Source organism: Vipera berus, assembly GCF_964194415.1.
Source record: "Vipera berus genome assembly, chromosome: 6".
Lineage (NCBI taxonomy): Eukaryota > Metazoa > Chordata > Lepidosauria > Squamata > Viperidae > Vipera > Vipera berus.
Genome location: NC_138208.1, coordinates 42,714,941 through 42,737,294, shown reverse-complemented (window position 1 = coordinate 42,737,294; position 22,354 = coordinate 42,714,941). Strand labels below are relative to the sequence as shown.

At 36.7% G+C, this 22,354-nt stretch overlaps 1 protein-coding gene and 1 pseudogene across 8 annotated transcripts in view; both read right to left on the bottom strand.

The window, feature by feature from the left end:
* Positions 1 to 22,354, bottom strand: part of MSRB3 (methionine sulfoxide reductase B3) — a 78,462-nt gene that overhangs the window by 47,679 nt on the left and 8,429 nt on the right. For 2 of the 7 annotated variants that reach the window (XM_081331965.1, XM_081331966.1), the window contains exon 2: positions 15,048 to 15,191. The exons of 1 other annotated variant lie outside the window; for it this stretch is intronic. In XM_081331965.1, coding sequence (XP_081188091.1) covers positions 15,048 to 15,159 — 112 coding nt within the window. In that variant the 5' untranslated portion in view covers positions 15,160 to 15,191. Of the gene's footprint in view, positions 1 to 12,580; positions 12,708 to 15,047; positions 15,192 to 16,783; positions 16,986 to 22,354 lie in introns of those variants that run through there. 4 more of the 7 variants (XM_081331969.1, XM_081331968.1, XM_081331967.1 and 1 more) reach the window with 4 other exon arrangements.
* On the bottom strand, positions 18,955 to 21,120 carry LOC308670396 (ventricular zone-expressed PH domain-containing protein homolog 1-like; annotated as a pseudogene). The gene is made up of 3 exons: positions 20,415 to 21,120; positions 19,502 to 19,925; positions 18,955 to 19,308 (listed from the first exon to the last, which is right to left on the bottom strand). The product of its transcript is annotated as a ventricular zone-expressed PH domain-containing protein homolog 1-like (transcript).

Genomic DNA, 22,354 nt, shown 5'->3' with positions numbered 1-22,354 from the left:
GATTTACTATCAAGTGTTCCTGCCAGAATAAGAACACTGAATTTATTGCAGATAGTTTGTAATTTCACCATTGGGACATTCTTACTAATGCTGCAACTTAAAGATTTGAGCCAAGTTTAATTTATAGTTGCCTTTAGTTTTTTTCATCTGTTTTTGGCTTAGATGAAGTAATGCATCTTTCAGGCATTCACCAAATAAACTAGAATTTGTTGTGAGCATCTCTTTAAATACAAACAGCTCATAAGCTGGACTTACCTACCGGTATATTAGCAACCACATTACTGATGGCTTGTACATACCATTTTAAAGATATGATCATATTGGTTCAAGTGAATGAGATGCTCCTATACAGTGCTTTTTTTGTAAAAGAAAAAGGTGCCAGAACTCACATATGTCATACAACCCGCCTTGCCTACCCTACAAGGTTCCATCCTAAAAAGGTGCCAGAACTGCGTTCTGAGTGTTCTATGACAAAAAAGCCCTACTCCTATAACCCAAAATGCATGCTATCCATCCCTGCCAAAATAGTTGGTTATTTTCATCAGACTTAGTTCATGATGAACTTAGAACACAAAGCTCTGTTTTATCAAATTAATCATGAAAACAGTATAGTAAGCTGCCATAGGGGTGAAAAATTGTGGGATAGCTCTCCCATGTTTATTTACTGCAGGTGGAATATTATTTTTTTGTCTACTTGGAAAATGATGTGTTGAACTTTAATAGAGGAGGAGACAACTTTTGCATATATAGTCTGACATATATTGAGTTCCTTTTGGAAGACTAGCAGTGGGAGATAATAGATGTCTAATACAAGTGCATATGCTGCCTTCAACATATATGTGTTTAATTGATAGAATCATGTTACTGAAAAGATAATGAACTGCAAAGAAATTGTTATTTATACATATGTTAAACAGTTGGTTTCTATTTCTTTACAACTGCTGATAAAAAATGGCCTGGCAATGTTCAAATTATACACACAAGAGAACAGGCGCTCACCTAATGAGTGGGAAACTGTTACAATTCAATCTATTTATGAATATAAATATGTCCACAATTGCCCAGTGTATTTTCACAATGATATAGAACTGTGCCCATTGTCCCCTCTGTTATTCATTTTCACTTTGGAAGTTTTAAATTGAAGTATCAGACAAGATAGAGAAATTAGAGGGTTGGGGATAAAGGGTGAAACATATAAATTACAAGCATTTGTCGATGATTTAGTATTTATTTTGGAAGAACCCCTGGAGATGATCCCTAAATTGTGGGGAAAGATAGAACAGTATGGAGAAATAGCAGGATTAAAAATAAATGATGAAAAAACTAAGATAATAGTTAAGAATCTTACAGATAAGCAAAAAAGCCAATTGTCAGAATTAATAGAGGTACAGATAATGAAAAAGGTTAAATGTTTGGGTATACATTTATCAGCCAAATGCTCAACAATAAAAGAAGACAATTATATAAGGCTATTGAAACAAATAAAGCTAGATTTGGAAAAGTGGAAGAACTTACAATTGTCACTACAAGGAAGAATTGCTACATTTAAAATGAATATATTGCCTAAGATTTTATTTTTATTTCAAACAATTCCGATAAAACTTGAGAAAAAATTCTTCCAAGAGCTGAATTCATTAATTTTGAAGTTTGTATAGCAAGGAAAGAAAGCTAGAATAAAGATGAAAATGTTGCAAGATGCTAAGGAAAATGGAGGCTTTGGTCTACCCGAGTGAGCTTTGTATTATCAAGCATCTGTATTAACATGGGTGAAAGAATGGATAACTCTTAGGAATAAAAGATTGTTATATTTGGAAGGACATGACTTACAATTGGGGTGGCACGCTTTTTTGCGGTACAGGAAAACAAAATTCATAAGTATTTCCAAAATCACTGTATTAGAAATGCTTTGATAACAGTATGGGGAAAAATCAAAACTAAAATATATGTAAAAAATCCAGGGTGGTTATCAAGGACGGAAGCTTTCTCACACCCAAATTTGGTAGATTTTGAAAAAAATTGGGCATATAGAGATATTTTGAACAGTGATGGGACATTAAAATCGAAACAAGAGCTTGAAAATGAGGGCATCAACATGTCATGGTGGGCACTGTTACAAATACAAAATAGATATGAAAAAGATGTGAAACTGTATGGATTTTACAAAGAACAAACTGTATTTGATAAGACATTGTTAACCTCTGATGAGAAATTAATTAAGAAAATGTATAATTTTTTGTTAATTTTAGAGATGGAAAGTGAACAAACTAAAGAGACAATGACAAGGTGGGCGAAAAACTTTGGTTATAATATAGAGTTAGAAAAATGGCAAACATTATGGGAGAGAAATTATAAACTGACAATGTCAACTGCGTATAAAGAAAATTTATATAAAATGTTTTATAGATGGTACCTGCCACCAGCAAGATTAGCAAAAATGTTTAAAAATATGTCAGATAGATGTTGGAAATGTAAACATAATTCAGGCACATACTATCATATCTGGTGGACATGTGATAAAGCAAAGGCCTATTGGAAAAAAATACATGCTTGGTTAGAAAAAATATTCGGAGAACATGTAGTATTTAATCCTGATTTTTTTCTATTAGGTATAATACCAGAAAAGATTAATAAGCAAAATTCATATTTGGTTCTACATATTACAACGGCAGCAAGAATAATCTTTGCGCAATACTGGAAAAATGAAGGAATACCATCAGAGGAAAAAGTAATTAAAAATATACTGGAATGCGCTGAGATGGACAGACTAACTATGAGGCTGAAAGATAAAGAAGAAACAGAATACTACCCAAGCTGGAAATTATTCTACAAATGGCTAGAGGAGAGAACCAAAGAGTAGGACTTGATTATGTATTAGTGTTTTTTGAACCCAGACCACACGCTGGTTGAAAAATTAACATATGTATGTAGAGAAAAAAATAATAATAAAAAGCTTACACACAAAAAAAAGAACTGTGCTATGAGGAGCTTACAATTTACATTTCTTATTCTTGGGGAATTAATGACAGAAAGAAAATGGATTGAAAAAAGTAGATGCAAAAGTAACAGATAAATATGACAAAATATAATTGCATAACCTTAAGTAATTTATTTTTATAAACAATATATAAGCTGTTAAAATATAGCTTTTCATATCCAAAAGTAGATTTTGAGGGAAAAATAAAGAAAAGATTGTGTTACAATACTGATGATTTATATAAAGTTTTTGTTTAAAGGAAAGCTAGAAAAGACCCATTTTAGAACAACGAATTGCTGATTTTTTTTTGATATTATCAACATTTCAGCGGAGTCCATGTGCACGCCTGCCTCACGCTCACCCGTGTCAGCCAGGCTCTCCATGGTGCGCTGCAGCTGATTGGAGGCGACCAGCCAGGCACCGAAGTGCCGAAAACAGCAGAGTCCATGTGCGCGTCTGCTATGCACTCACCTGTCAGACATGCTCTCCACGCTTCAGATCAGCTGCAGCGGGCTAGGCAGGCATGGACACAGACTCCTCTGTTTTCAGCTGCAGTGCACCATCGAGAGACTGGCTAACACGGGCATGCACATGGACTCCACTTTTTTCGGCGGGGCTTTGGTGCCTGACCAGCCTCCTCCAATCAGCTGCAGCGCGCCATAGAGAGCCTGGCTGACATAGGGTCAGCACAAGGCAGACATGCACACTTACTCTGCTTTTCTCGGCTGGGTTTCGGTGTCTGGCCAGTTCAGCCAATTTCCCTCTTTCTTCTCCCTGTTCCTTTGACAGCGGTGGGCTTTGGGGATGATCAATCCCCATTCTTGACATGGCCAACCAATCACCGTGCCCTCCTCTTGGGAGGGCAACACTAGCTGCCAATTCAGAAGCAGGAAAGGCAGAAGGCAATTCCCCCCACCAGACCAGCCAGGCGGCACAGGAAATACAGTTCTCCTCAGCGTCGGGAAGCCTGTGCAATGGAAATGTGACAGTGGGGGCCATGGGACGCTCACTGAGGAAGCTACTGCCAGTAATAGAGCTTGCTCACTTCCTGCCCCATCTGTCAAGTTTCCGACGTATGGGCTTCTCAAGTGACTCTGAGGCATTGTTTACCTTAAAAGTCCTTTATTAGCCTAATACACCAGCAAATGAAGAAGAGTTCATTAAACTTTTAATATTGCACTCCTTTACATATTATCTGACAAACAATCAGCTTTGAATTTAGGCAGATTATTTCAAAAATTGCTCTTTCATTTTAGACATTTATCTCTCTCATTATTTGGTAAAATAACAATATATAGGCTAGTCTGGCAAGGCATCAAGAGGTATAAGTATAGACTTATAAATGTAAACAGATACACACAAATAAATATTGAACATCCTAGTTTCATCATTTCCAAATGTTTTAGGCTATAACTATGTATAGTGATTTTTTTTCTGAAAGCATACAGGTGTTTAAGAGATTATAGCAGTTATATTTGGCTTGAACAAATAACATTTTTCAAAATAAACTTTTTTCCCAGTTATTGAGGGATTTATGCTTGATTACAGCTCTACAAAAGGTTTTTTTTAATCACAGATATATGCCCTCATAAAGAAACAATTGTATTTTCAAAGTAGAATGACCAGAGCAATCCATCTGTATGTCATTTAGTACAAGGAAAGAAACGGCAGGTTTAAATTACATGGTATTGAATTGCAATTTCCTAACATTGGGTGCTTTTCTGCTTTTTTACCCTCAATCAAAAGAGTGTTCTCAAAAAAGTAATTTTAATTTTAAGTAGTTTTTTTTGCTCCTCCTCTTTATACCATGTAAATAGAAAGTTAGTAAATGCTGGTCTCTATCAACAAACCACATTATCTATGTACATAATGCATAATAGTACAGAACCTTAGCTGTTGGTTGCAAGGTCCTGAAAAGAAATATTTTTATTTCTCAGACTATACATTAGTTTTAATTTAAGCATTCTTTAAAAGTAGCCTTTTTGCTGCAAGGCCTACGTTTACTTTTGCAGAACATATTTTAATGGAAGATTTTGAAGACCACAGCTTCCAAATTAGGAACATTTTCTACAACCAGTTTTTCTGAACCTAAAATATAAACATAATTTTCTAACAGTAAATGTGTTTTGTAATATTCAGTTGCTTATTTTAAGAACTCAAATAATGGAAACTTATACCCTCAAACTATGAAACAGCCTTTTATTTGAAAGTAAAAAAGATTGCTCTGATAGAGAGGCAATGTTAAAATTCCCATAAATGCTCTCATATAGAATAAGGCTAAGAATTCATTACAACCCTTGTTCGTATACCATGTCTATAAAGAGGCTATTTGTTTTATTTTTTGTTGTCTATTCTATTTCAGGGCACAAAGCAGAGAAGAACAAATGACTAAAAATACCAAGTCCAATGTAGCAGGGGAGTATACTATCTTTTCTTATCTTATTTGCTGTGACAAACAGAATACACCACTTAATGGACGAAGAAATCAAATGGTAACAGAAGAACAATTTTTTAAAAAATGCTTATCTGGAATAATAGTACTACAGTTCTTGGTGACCTACAATTATTTTTTTGAAAATCTAAAATACACCTTAAGATAAAAGAACAAATCTAGCCATAGTAACATTTTAGATTATCTTTGAGCTCTGAAACAATTTGGTGCTTTTAATATAGTCATGCTGGCCACATGACCACGGAGTCATCCTCGGACAAGCGCTGGCTCTTCGGCTTTGAAACGGAGATGAGCACCGGCCCCTAGAGTTGGAAACAACTAGCACGCATGTGCAGGGGAACCTTTACCTTTTTTACCTATGATCGGATGTCAACTAAAAAACATTTTTCCCCATTTTTTAAATTCGTAAGCTACTTTTGGGACCCTTTGGGAAATATGGAAGCTTGTTCTTTGCTAAATTCTTGAGAAAGAGGATTTGAAAATTCTTCCTGTCATGTATTTATAATCCTGGGTTTGCATATAGATTTGAGTTTGGTCAAATTTAAAACCCAAATAAATGAGGTCAAATAAGGTAAATAGGGTTTTCACAAAAAGTTGAGACTATACTCAAGATTATAAAACTATAAAAAATTACTGCTAAATATTTACTATTGAGAATAAGCCGACAATTTCTTCCAACGTAGCCTGCAACGTAGACTTGTTAACTAACTGAAGAACTCATAAGCACTTATTTATGTCTTACAGCTCAAGAGATCAAAACAATGAACTAATTACTGAATCTGCTTTAGTTTGTAACTGAAGTAACTGAACATCTCAAGTCACACTTGACTTATATTTAATAAAAATATCCATGTAGGGTCTTTTGGCAACAAAATAGAAGTACTTATCTTCTGCCTTTTAAAGTTTTTTTTTCCCAATTCTCTTACCAGCCTAGTATTCTCAGGCAGTCTCCCATCCAAGTATTTAATGGGTTTTTTTAGAAGCAAAGACCAAAATATCAGACACATTACAATAAAGTTCAATACAGGTAAGAGAAGTATATCACTGTATCCATTGTACCCATTAAGTTAATGTTGTTTTAGATTAATTTATGGTTAGAGGGCAACCTAGGTTAGCTCAATGAAATGCTGATATTATTCTAAAGCTCTGCAAAACATTTGACCTTTTCTATATTATATACCAAGATGTTTGCAAGTTATCACACATTATTTCAAATTCAATACTGCAGATTTAAGACAATTTAAATTAGAGGAAGGAGAAGAGCAAAGTTATGTGCATGCTGCTTTGTGGAATCTGGTATCATGATGTTTTGGGAATACAACTGGGGAGTGCTATGCTGAGGAAAACTTTAGTAAAAAATATCCAAGATTCACATGGGCACAGAAGATAGTGGTCCAGCATGTAGGAAAGATATAAGTCAGGGGTGTCAAACTCAATTTCATTGAGGGCCGCATCAGCATTGCGGTTGCCCTCAGCAGGCCTGTGGCCAGGGTGGGTGCAGCTGCAGTGCGTGTGGCCTACTGGGTGGGTATGGCCAGCTCTACATCATTTGTGCCAAGGGTGCCTATGGGGACCTGGGCAGGAGTGGGACAGATCTGAGGGTCTCTGGCAGAAGGAGATGGGACCGGGGCAAGTGCCAAGGCATGGTCCACTGGAGGAGCCTCACTGTTCCTCTCAGGCCATGCGTGGGTGGGCTGGATGGTGGCACAGAGGTCAAATACCCAGCCCAGTCCTCAAGCACCCCTGGCACCTAGCCCAGCCCCACTTCCCCAAGGAGGTGCCCAGCTGCACCTACCTCCTCAAGGCTGCTGCTGCTGCTGTGCTTGCTCTCCTTAGCTAGGTTGCTCATGATGGGTATGAGGGAGGCCCACTCCTCTCCATGTGAGACTTGGCTTTGTATCCAAAGCTTCCTTAGCAATAGGATGGGAGGCCCCCCAGGATAGGCTAGGAGGAGGGGACAATGGGATGGTGAAAGGGCAGCAGGGCAGGACTAAGACAGGACTTCCCTCAGACCCTTTCCTTCCTTCCTTCCTTCCTTCCTTCCCTTCCTTCCTTCCCCATTGCCCGGAAGTGGCCAGCACATGGCTCTCACCTACTTCACATATCCGTCTTGGTGGGCTCTGGGGGAAGGGATGCCATGAGCAGCGTGAGAGTTGATGTTACCTGTGCAATGCTGCCCGGCCCCCAGCCTGCCCGGTTTTGGCAGGCAGCGAGGTGCTCTCCTTACAGTGCTGAGAGGCTGAGCCGGGTGGCACGAATCTGAAGAGAAGCACAACGCTGCCCAGCCCCTAGCCTGCCCAAAGTAGGCAGGGCCATCTGCTGGCCACTTCCAGGCGATGGTGCATTTCTTGATTCCTCACGAAGGGTGATACCTCCCCAGCATGCGCCCAGGGGGAAGTGCCAACGCGGCAGTGGCCGGTCCCTCGCTGTTTCCAGACAGCCTTGTGGAGCTAAGACTGAATGTATTTCAGCATATATGACCACCACGAAAATGTACATTGGCTCTCAGCCAGCCTGGGCTGGGGCCAAGGCAGTGGGGGCCGTTCCCTCACTGTTTCCAGGATGGCTTTGCGGGCCACATGAAACCATTTTGCGGGCCAGATCCAGCCCCCGGGCCTTGTGTTTGACATGTCTGATATAAGTAGTGAGTTTTTTTTGCAGATAATTGTCTTGATTCAGTGATTTCCTGAACACTACAGCTCTCTTTATTCTCTTTACCCTTAAAGTCATTCAGACATACTTTAAAGCTTATGAAGATTGGTTCTTTAAGTGAATAAATAATTTGTCTTATTGCAAACATCATGAATAAAATATGTCTTAAAGAAATATACAATAGAAATTATATGCCATATAACTAAATCTATATAAATGCATTTCATATACTATTACAGATTTAGTTTCCAGCAAAAAATAAAGAGCCTTAGCTATTTTTAATATATAATGTACTTTATATGAAAATCAGTTGATGCATATGAAAGCCATAAGCTGCTGTAACCACTAGTAACCAGCTGAATGTGGGACATAGAGGACTCCTCAACCAGAGCATTCATCCCAATACAATGGTACCTTGGTACTCAACTGCTTTGAAACTCATCAAATTTGGTAATTAACACATTTTGATACAAAAATTTTGTCCTGGTACTCAGCATTTATTTGGTACTCAACACACAAGCTTGAGCTTCTCAGGGTCAACTTCCTTGTGATTCACTACATTAATCCTTATGGGAAAAGTTTGTTTGGTACTCATTGTTTTTGGTACTTGATACATCTCATGGAACCAATTAACGATGAGTACCAAGATACTACTGTATGTACATCATCCAGTTCAATAAGCATTATGAAGCATAGAGATGATAAAGTTCTGCTGATAAATGAATAAAAATTTGAAATATCCTAACATAATATGGAGCTAGTGTTAATATTAACCATGTCATAATTCTCTGGTAAATTCACTAAAATGTATTTTAGTTATTATCTGTATCAGTTCTACTGATATTTCAGCATATAAAGATGGATTTACTCAAGAAGAGATAATAGGTTCTATAATAAGAATGGTAAAAAGTCTGGTTTTTCATCTTTTTTGTTTCTGTTAATTTATTTTATTACATTTATATGGCTACCATCTCACTTGCATGGAACTCTAGCGTGGTATAATATAACCATAGTTTTCTACTATTAAAACAATTAAAAATGAAAAGCTACATCTAAAACACAACAATAAAAAGACAGAGGAGAATGCACTCTAAGTACACACAATATACTGTAACCATTTAATGGGCTTTCTTGAAGTCCCCAAGTCTGATGTTTTGAGGGCCTTCCAGAAGGCCAATCCAGGCAGAAGGGGGGAGATAATATTACAGTTATTTTTGTTTTATTAGTGTTCAATATAATATTGTTGTAAGTGACATAAGGTATATTAATAAAAGATGGGACATAAATGCAATTAATAATTAAAAAATAAATAATAGCATATTTTAAAACCATAGATAAGGACACTATATAAATGAAATATAATTAAGTTGCATAGATACAAACTTTAATATTAAATACATATACACTATCAAACAATTAACGTGATATGCCCAGTACCTTCCTATAGATGTACTGCAGTTTTAACTGTGAACATTAATGTTTTACAAACAGCACATAAATATTCCGCCAATTAAATACACAACACTGTATCTGAATATTTATTTAGAAAGCAATTACTTTGGAGTTAGAAAGCATTTGTGTCTTTCAAAACATATTTTTCAGTATTAATTTAATTAAAATTATGTAATTACTTTTTCCAGGTTTTAAAGAGCAGAAAAAGAAAGCATTCTACTGCATGCAAAAAGTGATGAAAGCAAAGAACAGTGTTAAAAGGGGGAAAAGGTATATTTTTAGAGATGAATCAGCTCATACAATACAAACTCACAGCAAAGCAAAGTAAGTTTTTCTCCTATATAAATGTGGCACTCTGCTACAGAAAATGTTTGTCGGTTTATGCATAAATTCAAAATTAGTAAAGGTTTACTGGAAGACAAAATCACAGAATTTTTTTTTTAATTTTTACCTTCCAAATTACAAAGTTAACAAACATTGGGACTCAAAACCATAATTTACTAGAATTGTTAAAAATTATTTTAAAGGCTCTGCACTACAATAGTAATGCTACTTATTAATTTGCTATTTTTCAAGATCTTTAAAACCACTAAATTAAATTCTCTAGCTAAAATACAAAAAAATGTATTCAGACTTAAATCTTTAGACATTACTTCGGTAATATGAAAAAGAATACCTAATTAGAGCCCTCTACTGGAATTTGAGAACTATTGGTCTTTTAAACTAAAATTTCTCTACCTCATTAGTAAAATATATGTTCAAATTCCAGCAATTTAAAAAATTAAGATTTTTTTAAAAAATTAAGTACATGACATAAAAATAGTTTGCACTTTAAATAACATTTGGAAGGAAACAAAATGTGTAGATTATGGTGAACTTGGGAGAAAATATTTATTTATATGAAGGGGTTATCTTTTTTTAAAAAAAAAGATATACTGTATTGCATGAATAATTCTAAAGCTACCTAAAAGTATATATATGTATATATAGTATTTAAAATGAAACGGTTAAATGTACTCTTAATTTATTAGTTCAAAAACTGTAAATATATATATAATATATATTGTGCTTACCTAAGCCAATTTCTTGGCCACGTCATTTATCAGTTCCAATCTCTTAGAATAATCTGTCTTTATAACTATTTATATCATAAAGAGGAGATGCAGGGTATCTGAGAAGCCATCTCTCCTTAATGGGACAAGGCCATTCCAATTGTGCCAATAGATGAGGCCTGCTATGGATCCTGTCTGCTAAGAAATTGAAGCAAGCAGGGTCAAGCAAAAGAGCCTTTTTGCCTGGGCCAATCATTGTGGAACATTCTACCTCAAGAGGCGAGAATTGTTCTTATTGGGCATAATTACAGATACTACTGTTGTGGACACCAAGTTGATGCTGAAATTAATTACGGCAGCAAGACTTTTAGTAGGTCAATATTGGAAGAAGGAGGAACTGCCGACTATAGAAGAATGGACTCTAAAAGTTTCTGACCTGGCGGAAATGGCAAAGATTTCGGCTTATTTGAAAGACCATTCGCAACAACGTTATATTATGGAGTGGAAAAAGTGGATTGATTATATCCAGAACAAATATGGGACCAAAAAGTTTCACTTAGCATTTGTATAAGTTTTTTTTATGTGATATTAGTATTGCTTGTAGTCATTTCATATGAGCTAGAGTGCGATAGACTTAATAGTTTATTGTTGTTAACATATGGTTGTTTATGATTGTTTCTACTTTTATACCTTGTATTTAGCTCTGGGAAGTCGGGGAGGGGGGAAGGGGGGGAGGGTTAGGGAGGGTTAGGAAGGGTTGGGTGGAGGGAGGGGGGGAGGGATTGTTAAAGATAAAATGTATTGTAAAACTTTTCAATAAAAAAAAAGAGGCGAGAATTGCCCCCCGTCTTTTGGCATTCTGGAAGAGTATTAACACCTGACTTTCTTGGTTGGCCTGGGGCCGAGGGAGTGTTCACCACTGAAGGTGGCTGATGGATAAAAAGACATTATTCCCCATCCCAATCATCTCTTAGCTCTCAATTTTAGCACAGTTTTTAATAATATTTTAATCTTTGCAGATTTTAATGTTTTAATATTTTAATTATTTTTTACTTGTTTTATAACCCAGAGTCGCCTTGAAGGAAAGATGGGCAGTATAAAGATTTGATCAATAAATAAAACGGAAGAGAGAAAGCGCTATGAAATGTACTTGGCCACTGCCTGTTCTCCTTCCACCATTAATGAGCTCTTACATCCATACTTTTATCTGGAACATCCAACACGATAACATGGTAGAAAAGTGTTATTTGCCACTTCACTGGTAGCCCAAGTGGAAATGTTTATATATGTTCACAGACATGCAAATTGAGGGGAAGCTTCCAAAACCATGACAGGCCTTCCAGAGAATAAGGCTGCACCAACATTTTGACGAGTGATTCTTCACATGCATCAATGTGCTATGTAGATTACCGCTTATGAATGTGCTGAACAGCACTATTATTTATCTTTATCTTTTGCATTTCAAGGTGGTTTATGCTTGGTTTGCAGAACTAACAAAGATAAAAGTTATGACCAAAAACTGAAGAAATAAAGCAAAACAGTGGGCTAGAACATAATTTTACAAGAAAATTTTCATGTGCAACAAATAGTATGAAGTTTGCTTTCAATTGATTTATTATTCTTTTTAAAATGGCACTGAACATTTCCTGAGAGCAAACATATTGCCTCTCACCAGATTGTAGTATCCCTTGATAAAAATATAATGCTTAGACTATTTAAGTCTACAGTTATATTTTAAAAAACCAAAGTGCCTATTTATGAACTAAAAATACTATCAAATTTATCAAACTCTATATAGAAGCTAAAATGCTAACCCTTTTTACCAATTATTGTTTTTTAAAAAGCTGTGATGTACAATATAGTTTGAAAGATTTTCATTTTAGTTGTCATTGAAAAGCTGACTCCTTAGCAAACCACAGCTATTATTTCCTGTAGCAGAGATGCCTACTCTAGTAGAAAGACCTCCATATGCATAACCACAAGTAGCACCCAGTCAACCTGAGGGAAGCCCACAGGCTTGCAGGGCCACTGGCTGGCTCTTTGTCACCAAATGCAGTAGGTTGAATGCAGACATCACTGTAATATCGTCACCAACACAACCAGAGGCAAAGAACAGGGGCAAGAGCTGAGTAAGGGAAAAAAGATGAAAATAAAATTAAAACTTCAACAAGTTAGATAGATTCATAGCAAAAATGATGGTTATGATTATTTTCTGAAAGGAAACATACAAACTTAATACAAATACACATGTATTAAATGAGTTCCTCTCATTTCTTGCACAACAATCTAGCAATTATTCTGAAGAAATAAAGCAACTTACAAACATATATACATGACAATTTTAAGAAAATGATTTGAAAATGATGGCATAAAAAGTTCAAAAAGAAACTTGGCATTTTGTTCATTAATTGTTTATAGTTAGTTTGCATCTAGGTTTTAAAAGTTTTAAAAATAAGGAACTTACTATTACACAAACCATTGCTACCTTAAAGTAGTTCCATTTTTTAATAATACCGTCTTCAACTGTGCATGTAGCAAGACCTTTCTTTATACATGAAAAAAGAACCCTATGTCCATTGTACTGAACTCCTCAGAATTGATAAAATCAATCTAAGGAAAGTTATACGAAGGCTCCATATTAAAGCTGTTCTATATAATGATATATGCTGAGTTAACATATTTTTAAAAACAATTTATAATGAAGGTAACAAAGATGAAAACCCATCAGAAACATCTAGTGGACAAGTACATTGTACAAGAATCATACACAATTTCTTGTGCTGCACCCATCTACTTTGTTTGTTCATAATAGAATGCACTACAAAGTTTCAAATATATTTATATCAAAAACTGATAATTCTTATTTGAAAGTGCTATTTCTCTTGCTAATTTTTATTGGATAATTAGCCAAGCCAGATCAGTAAAGAAATATGATTTGTAGGCAGTGTAAACAGGAAAGCTGTTATAAACCAATAATATATCAAGAGAGTGAGCTGAATGTTTTTAGACTGGATTTACAAAAGAAGCTGGTTAAAAGTTTTGAGGAATCTTGTAAGAAGGGACAAAGAAAAAAAAATCAAATTCTACGATATTGTTTAAATAAGTTCAAGAGTAAGACTGTTGGAACTAAAAGCAAGGAATATAAAATTGGTTTATCTGATCAAGGTTAAGTTATTTCTGGTAAACCTCAATGAACTTTCATTGACTTAAAACTATGAGGGAGTGAAGAGATATTAAAATTGTTTATGCTTGTTATGATGAAGTCAAGTGTCTATACGTTTACTTCGTTTCTTTATTATATTCTTACTTTTCTTGCTCTTTTCCTCCTGCGCATTAACAGATGTTCCAAAATCATCCATTATCAAGCTGTGATTGATAAGGGATCAGCAGCTGCCTAGTACCAGCTAAGCAGCTAACTTTTTAACCTTGCATTTGCACTGTTCTGTGAGCTGAGTATCTTCGGCTTGAACTTGCTATGCAATAATCAGACTATTTTTAAAAAAGCCCCACTAGAATAGTATCAATAAATGTCAACAGTAGCAAATAAGATCACATTCCAACTGTAGATCATCTGCCCAGAGGGGTCAGCAACAAAGCAGGATAGGCTATACCTGGCATGAAATCATAGCAGAAACCCCTCCTGTGTCTGCAATATGATACTGATCAAAAGTGGAGTATTCATAGCAACATCACTGTGTGTGCCCATACATTTTGAAAGCATGTCTTGTTGGACCAGCCCAACCAGTTTGTTTTCTGTTGGCAACTGTCCATGACTGGCTGTGAGCAGACCGGCTCAAGCTGCTGGAATCTTTTCTGCTGCCAAGAAATAATTAAAGCATTAATTTATTTACTTATTTTGCTGCTCTCTGATTGGACTTTTTAAAAATTTCCCAGAAATCAATATATTGACTATAGTATAGAAGCCTATGCTTCCCCACAAGCTGTTTGGGAAGTTTACTCAAAAACTTCTGGGAAAGAATTCTGGGGAAGAAATAGCATAAATTGCATAAATGGCCTTCTGGTTATACAACCTTACTGTAGGTCCAAATCTCTGTATTGGATGGGTACATGGAGTGCTATCCCCATCCCTCAATTTCTTTCATGCAATAATTTCTTCATTATATCTTGAATTACTAACTTTCTTTAGAGTGTATCTGAATAAAATATTACTTGGATTAAATTACTTCAAAGAACAAGAGCCAAATGTTTATAGAAGCAGACGTGGAGACAGTAATGAGCAAGAAAAGATAAACACTACAACTAATAGCCTGAAAAAAAGGATTAAATAAACATGTCATTTGCATGAACGATTTGCACAATGATTTTTTGTTTCCTAATCATGCAAACAGACCATTCTCTTGGAAAAGACAATCAGCTAATAAAAAAGGTCTACGCATTCCAAGCAAGCAAATAAAAATGTATTTTCACTTTGAGAAAGAGAAGTGTGCAGTGAAAGTGAAATTACCTAGCAAAGCTGTAGTCTTACTGGGCTCCAGCAGCTGATCATAAAAGGTCTTCCTATTCTGTTTCATCAACTGTAGCACCAGGCAGCCTGCACGCCTACCAATTGCAGCCATCTGGCTTGTGTCAAAGCCTGTGACTCAAGCAACTACAGTGCAACAGGGAAAAAGGCAGTGATATCACTCTTCAGGTCAGGAAAGAACAAGGATGAATTCTACCTCTAAAAAGCTGGGTGCCCCAGGAGTTTCTAGAACACTTTTATTTAGCAATTTATGACTAAAGCTGTTCTCTCCATTAAACCAGGAACAGATCACCCCCTAGTGGTTAGCAGGCAAAAAAGTGCAAACAGCAAGTTTGTGTTGCTAAAGCTAAATAAAACAGCTTTTGCAAGTTAATGCAAAACAAAGAATAAAGTGTTGACTGACTTGCCCATGAAAAAAACAATTAAATGTTTCAAATATAGAATACATCCTGTGATGAAAGATAACTGAACATTTTAATGAAGTAGTACCATTTCAGATTGTACGTGGATGATAATGTTTTAAATCCTTCCCCACCTAAAAATAATCCCACACCTAGTTTTAAAACAGATTAGTTGCTCTGTGCTGCAGTGTTACATGCAACTACTACTAGGTATTACTGCAAGAAAAAATCAGAAATCTGGTAGCACCTTTTCCAACTAAGAAATTTTGTTAAAAGTATAAACTTTCATGAACTGCCTCATTTTAACAAATGCATAAATTGCATAGTATACAAAGTAACATTCCCTCATTAGAGCTTATGTCTTTTAGAAAATATTATTAAATCTGAAAATATACACCAGATCTGATATTCTGCCACATTGACTAACAGTTTTCTTCATAGATATTTGCAAGAAAAATCATTCATGTTCACAGAGTCAAATAGAACTACCGGTACTTTTTCTAATCACTAAGTATTTTTAACCTGAGTGATGGGATGTTCTAAAATTTTCAGAACATACCTCCAGACACTAGAAAAGGATTCTCTCATATTCTAACCATTCTCCAGTATTTAGCTATGCCAGTGAAAGTTAAAATAAGATTATGATCTACACTTTTTAATTTCTTAATGTTTTCTTACAATCCACCTTAATGATTTATTTTTAAGGCAACCTATACATTATAACATATTCTGTCAATCACATGGAACAGAATTAGGCATAGAAACAGAAAACTATATTTTAAAATATATTTAAAATTGCTTTGCAGATGCACTGAGAGACTTAGTGAAGTATAAAACAAGAATTATATATTGGCCTTAGAAGTTTTTGGGGAAAGAGGGGAAAGAGGTGTACATAAACAGAATATTATTCTATACCGATGTATCAGAGCAGAATTTAGAACATGCTGGGTAGGGAATTCTGGGAGTTGTAGTCCACACATCTTAAATTTGCCAAGTTTTTAAAAATGCAGATTTATGACATGTAATACTGTCAGGATTCCCTTGAGTAAAGACTTTACTGGCAGATATAACAAATATAAAATCATTTATCCCCTTGGGACTATTAAGGCAATTTATGATTATGTTAAAACAATATAATTCAGCACATAATCACATGAAACAGAAAGCTAAAAACAAAATAATTAAAGCAACTCTTAGCAACATAGTAAAAAAAAAAGATCAAAAGCTTAGGCTTAGACATGAAAAAGTCAACAGAAAAGAGTCTGAGCTTCCTTCCCACTTACATAATCTGGGCAGGAGAGAAAAATAATGTCTTACCCAGCGATTTCCAATCGCAAGAACTTGCTGAGCGAAATCTCAGATAAAGGATATAGTAGTCAGGTAGGCTCCCATAATATAGAATTCCTATCACTAGCGGGAAACAATCACTCTTAAAAGTTGTCATCCAAATGAGGACATGAACAGCATGTCTTAAGATCGCCTCTTTCTCAATTATTGCCAATATACACAAATCAAAGATTATCAGAATTATCTCACAGACAGGGAACAGCTGACAAACTACAACTGACAAGTACAGGCAGTTCTCAATTTATGATTCTAATGAGCTTATAATTTTGGTCAACAATTGTAAAACTAGTCTCCTTGCAACCATGCCTGAATTTACTTTTTTTGTGGCACTCGTTAAGCAAACACTGCAATTGTTAAGTGTCACAGTCATTAAGTCAACCCATTGTTCACTAGGGAGCAGTTTTGGCCCAAAATCAGAAATAAATACCAATTTCTGGCAAAAACAAAGTGCAGTCACATGACTGTGGGACACTGCAAATGGCCCTAAATGCAGGTTGGTTACCATGTGCTCAAAATGGGGGAGGGAACAGATATCATAACTTCAAATCCTTAAAACCCAATTTCAACATTTTTAACTTACAGAATTTTAAACTGCTAGTATTTACTGAGATTTTCATTTCTTGATATAAAATTTGGAACATTTTTTTATTTATATATTTTTTTAAAAAAAATAGCAATCACGTAGAATGAAATTGTACAATGCTGCCTGCTGTCTCTGATAAATAACCAATTTTCCTAATATTCTGAGGTTGCTAACAGCCTGAGAACCTGAAAACCAAGCATTTCTTAAATCTCCTTTCTTCATGCATTCCAGCAGCAAAAAAAGAGATTACTTCTGAATTGAGGCAATTTCATTATCTAACTGAAAGAGTATAAAAGCCCTCTTATGTACATCCTCAGTTTGGCATCAAAGTGCTTACAGTAATTAGGTTTGCAAGGACTTGCGAAAACTACCAAGTCTTATCAGCTTCAAAATGGTAACTTTAGAAGTTATGTGCTTGGATATTTTTGAGGAAGGGTAACTTTTCTCTTTTGACCTTGGGTCAGAATGACAATTAAAACCGGACAACACAGTTGACTCTGTTATTATATTTAGTACAAAAACCTAATAACTGATAGTGAAACATTGTATATCTAATTAGAAAAATTCATTCCGTAAGAAAATTTAATTGTAAAACTTTTGTTTGAAACTTTTAGAACTGTCTTGTGTGTTCCATCCTGCATTCTCTTTCAACATTCACTCATTCCATCAAAGGGTAAGAGCTTACATACGGCCTGTTCTTGGCACAGTTACAGAAAGCCTTATTTCAACCAGCAGCTAGAATGAGAATTGGTGCTGTGTGGCAGGATAACTGTAACCTAAGAATAATAAACACTCAGAAGATCAAGCAGTGCTTTAAAAACTGAAAAAATGATTTAGTTATAACCTATCACTTTTATTTCATATGGCCAATAAAATACATTTCTTCCTTGTACAAAAGGGTAGTAAAGGCAGAAAGCTCATAGGCAGCCAGATGATTAAAAAACCCTCTGAATTAACTTCTTTGGCATCTCCTGCATTAAACCTTACTCTAAAGGCCCAATATGGTAAGTGACAAATGTATTATTTTAAGCACCTTATTGGATACTTAAAATTGTCATCTCCTGCATTAAACCTATTTGTTAAATAGTGGGTTCTTGGTGCAGGAACGACGACGCGAGGCTGAGTACAGGATAACTCATACTTTTATTTCTTGCTGAACTGTACTGAAGCAAGGGCTGCAACCAGCCGCAATATATAGTCTAGCCCCTAGGTGGCAGCCAATAGGTTTGAACCAACCATTGTCGCCTGGGGCTAGCCAACTGCAGGACAGGAGACAGTCTGGGTTGCTGGAGAGCCGTTAGCTGCTCCAGCAACCCACGTGGTGTATCACCAGAGCCCAGTACATAACACTATTCTAAATCAGAGATTTTTTTATTAACTATATACAGTGTTTTTCTAAAAAAAAAAAAACCAAGGTGCCAGAACTCTCATCTTGTTAATCTTTTATTTATATAATTTTATTTATATATTTATATAATTAAAAATTATATATTCAGTTCTTAACATAAATTTTGTTCATAGTAAATTCCAAAGTTTTGTCCAAAACATTAATGTACTTTCAAACACTTAAAATTGGTTTGTTTGGGGAATACCTATTACTATGGATCCAAAGTTGAGGCTGGTGACTGATGAGAGCAAAACCGGATTTACTGTATAGGCCAGTAGTGACCTTTCAGGGGACAGCTGAAGGACAACTTTGCTACACAACTTTTAACTGTATCTTCTATCATCTGGGAATGGAATTTTCTTCCCCATCTCCATGACATATGCTTTCACTTTATAGAGAATTTCTTTTAAGTGAAAGAAAAGCTTATCTTGATACTCCATGGGATTCTTTATGGTCTTTGGGCTCTCTTCGTGGCAGTTTTCTTTAACAGATTCTGGCAGTTTCTCTGGTTCTGAGCATTTGATACTTGGGCGTGAAAATTATTATTATTATTATTATTATTATTATTAATTTTATTTGTATACCGCCCTTCTCCCGAAGGACTCAGGGCGGTGAACAGGGCAGTATATGTTAAAAGACAAAATACAAAAATTAAAAGAGATTAAACAAAATGCCCACAATTCTTACAATAAGTTAAAACACATTAATAAAACGCAACCCCATCCCATCATGAGGATTGGATGAGGATGAGGATTGTTCCAGCTGGGACTCTTCAGAGCCTGCACAAGAAGGCAATTTGTCAGTTTCTTGGCTCAAATACAGATCAATGAAAGAGATGCTGGCTGTAACATCTCCATTCTCTCCTACTCCTTTGCTGTCTGCATGGATATCCTTCATATGACCAGCATGCACTACTAACCTTTGGGACCTGCATTCCGACCTTGTGTTGTTTTTCAGTTGTTGGATGACATGTTTAGCTACAGCAGTGAAACTGTTACTCATACGATAAATATCTCTGCTTTGGATACCCAAGATGTTGGAGAAGGTGTCAGTGATGTATCTGATCTCCAACAAAATGATATGATGGAAAGAATGTTCCATGTTGGCCAGCTGATTAAGCAAACAGATCAGGTAGGTCCGAGCTCATTCCTGTTGTGATTCAGGGTCAGCCTGTGGGTTCGGCAGTTGGGTTGGACGATTCAGAGGAGGAGGAGGAGGTGTTGGAGAGCCTCCAGAGGATAGCCCTGAGGCTCCGCAGAGCCCTCAGCCAGGCCCCTCCCATCTGGTTACGACACAAACCCAGCTGTGTGAGTCTGACAGCGTGGATGAAGATGACCTGATGCAGGAGGACACCCGATGCAGGAGGCAGTCAATCAGGAGTAAACAGAGGAAGGCAATGGGGCACCTTGGAAGGAGGCAGAGAGAAGCCATGCCTTGAACTGTTTAAAAGGGGAATGTGTGGGAGGGCTGGTTTGCTGAAGGCAACCGTTTGAATAGCTCCTGTTTCATGGTTCGTGTTTCTGTTTGCTCTGTTTTATGTTAATAAATTTGGCAGGCTTAATTCCAGCCTCTTGCCGTTTTGTAAAGGGGTTGTCCCTGCCTTTTCTGCAGGGCCAGTAGTAGGCTGGTACAGAACAATTCCTTAGGCTGTTTTTTCTTTGCAACAGTTAGCAAAAGCTATAGAAGATGTTGCTGTTCAGATGGTTCCAGATGAGGCATCAGTCCTGCCAATTCTCTCAGGTGGTTGCTTAAAGGTTCTTGTTGGTTTTCATATAAAGAAGGCAATACACGGAGTAATGTGGAATTCCCTTGCAGGATGCTTTTTACAATACTTACTGTATGTTCAGCAAGCAGCTCTGCTTTGCTAATTGCAGCAAGGGAGAGATAACTGGATAAATTCCTGTACAATTCTTTGTTACCTCCCTGGAGAATCTTCACTGCAACTGGGACAGCCAAAGCTACGATGGGAGGGCGATTATAATTAAGCAAAATGCAGCTCATAATATCAGAGGCAATCTTTGCATGCGGTGTGTCTTCATCTTTACAAAAAGGTTTCAGATTGTGCTCTAAACACGACTCCCAGAGATCAATAAGAGCTTTTCCATGCTTCTCAATGGATTCAGTCTCCCTGATAGCTGAAGTAATTCGAGTGATACAAATTTCTACAACTGCTTGGTTGTTGTCATTCATCTGGTAGTCAGGAGATGAACTAATTAGTTTGATTTGCTCAAGAGCTTCGGATAGGCATCCTTCTATTTCACAATCGTCCAGAGAAAAGAGTTCCCCAGCATGTGAAAGGTCTTTCTGTTCCAAAACAAGTCTTAGGAGATGATGCATAGTTGATGCTGCCAATGGGATTAAATAAGGTAGGTGGCACTTCTTTCAGTTAAGGCTAGTTGACATATAAATCCATAACGCGCCAGGTATTCCTTTTCTATAAATGCTTCTTCAAATCTTGAGATCTTTCGGGCCATAAGAGACACAGACACATGAGAAACTATTCTCCCTCCTGGAGGATCGCCTGCGAAAAGGTGGCTGGCGGGCAGCAGAGGGAGCTGCAAATCTTCAGCCTCCTTCCTCTCTTCCTCCGCTGCAGCCGAAGGAAGGAAATGGCCACTCGGCGTTTGGTGCTGTGGGGATGCGCTTTGCTGTTTCCGCTGCGCTGCCCCTTTCCGGCCAGTTCCCTGGGCGGTGGGAGGGCAAGCAGAGCCCCTACTGGGCCGAATAGCCCAGGGACAATGCTTACCAACCTGGCACCCTCCAGACAACTTCCCTGTGCAACGCCAGGTCTTTTGGCACACTGAGCAGCAATTCCTATTGGCTTTTGAAAGCCAATAGCCTTTTGAAAGCCAATAGAGGGAGTAGCACAGATTGTGCAAAAGCTTTTTTTATGCAAAAAGGTGCCAGAATGCCGTTCTGAGCGTTCTATGAGAAAAAAAGCCATGACTATATACCAAATCATGTGCAACACGTATTTATTCTTGCCATACAACTTTGTCAGTTGCAAAGGACTTCATCAACAAGAAAACCAAAAATATGGTAACTATAAATAAATCATTTATACATTTAAGTCAAAACTCTAAAGTAACCACAGAAAAAGCAAAGAGAAACCACCAGATAGGCACCTGTAGTCCAAAAGGTTCAACTTGTTTATGGAACTGTAGTAAGATGGGGACTACATATACTTCTGGAGGTAGAGCATTCCATAAAGTGGAGACTATTATTGAGAAGGGCTACTTTTTCATACTACATCCTGTTTTCAAGCAGGACCCAAGATTGGCAGATTTAATAATATCAAGTGGTGGCCTGATGTAAATACCTGTATGCACAAACATAGCGGCTTGTCCCAGTCTGAGGCGTGTTGGGAGAGTGAGCACAGAAGAAGCTTTCCTTGGACTGTTATGGGTGCAACAAAATCTAGAGGGTTGAACAGGCTGTTTACTGTAGACAAGACTCCTCTTCTTGTGAAAGCATTGTCCTTTGCCAGGGTTTTAAAGGTGAAGACGTCCTTGTTCAAGTCCCAACACAAACCGAGACTACATTGGAAGTGAGGATCGTCTGTGCCAAAGTC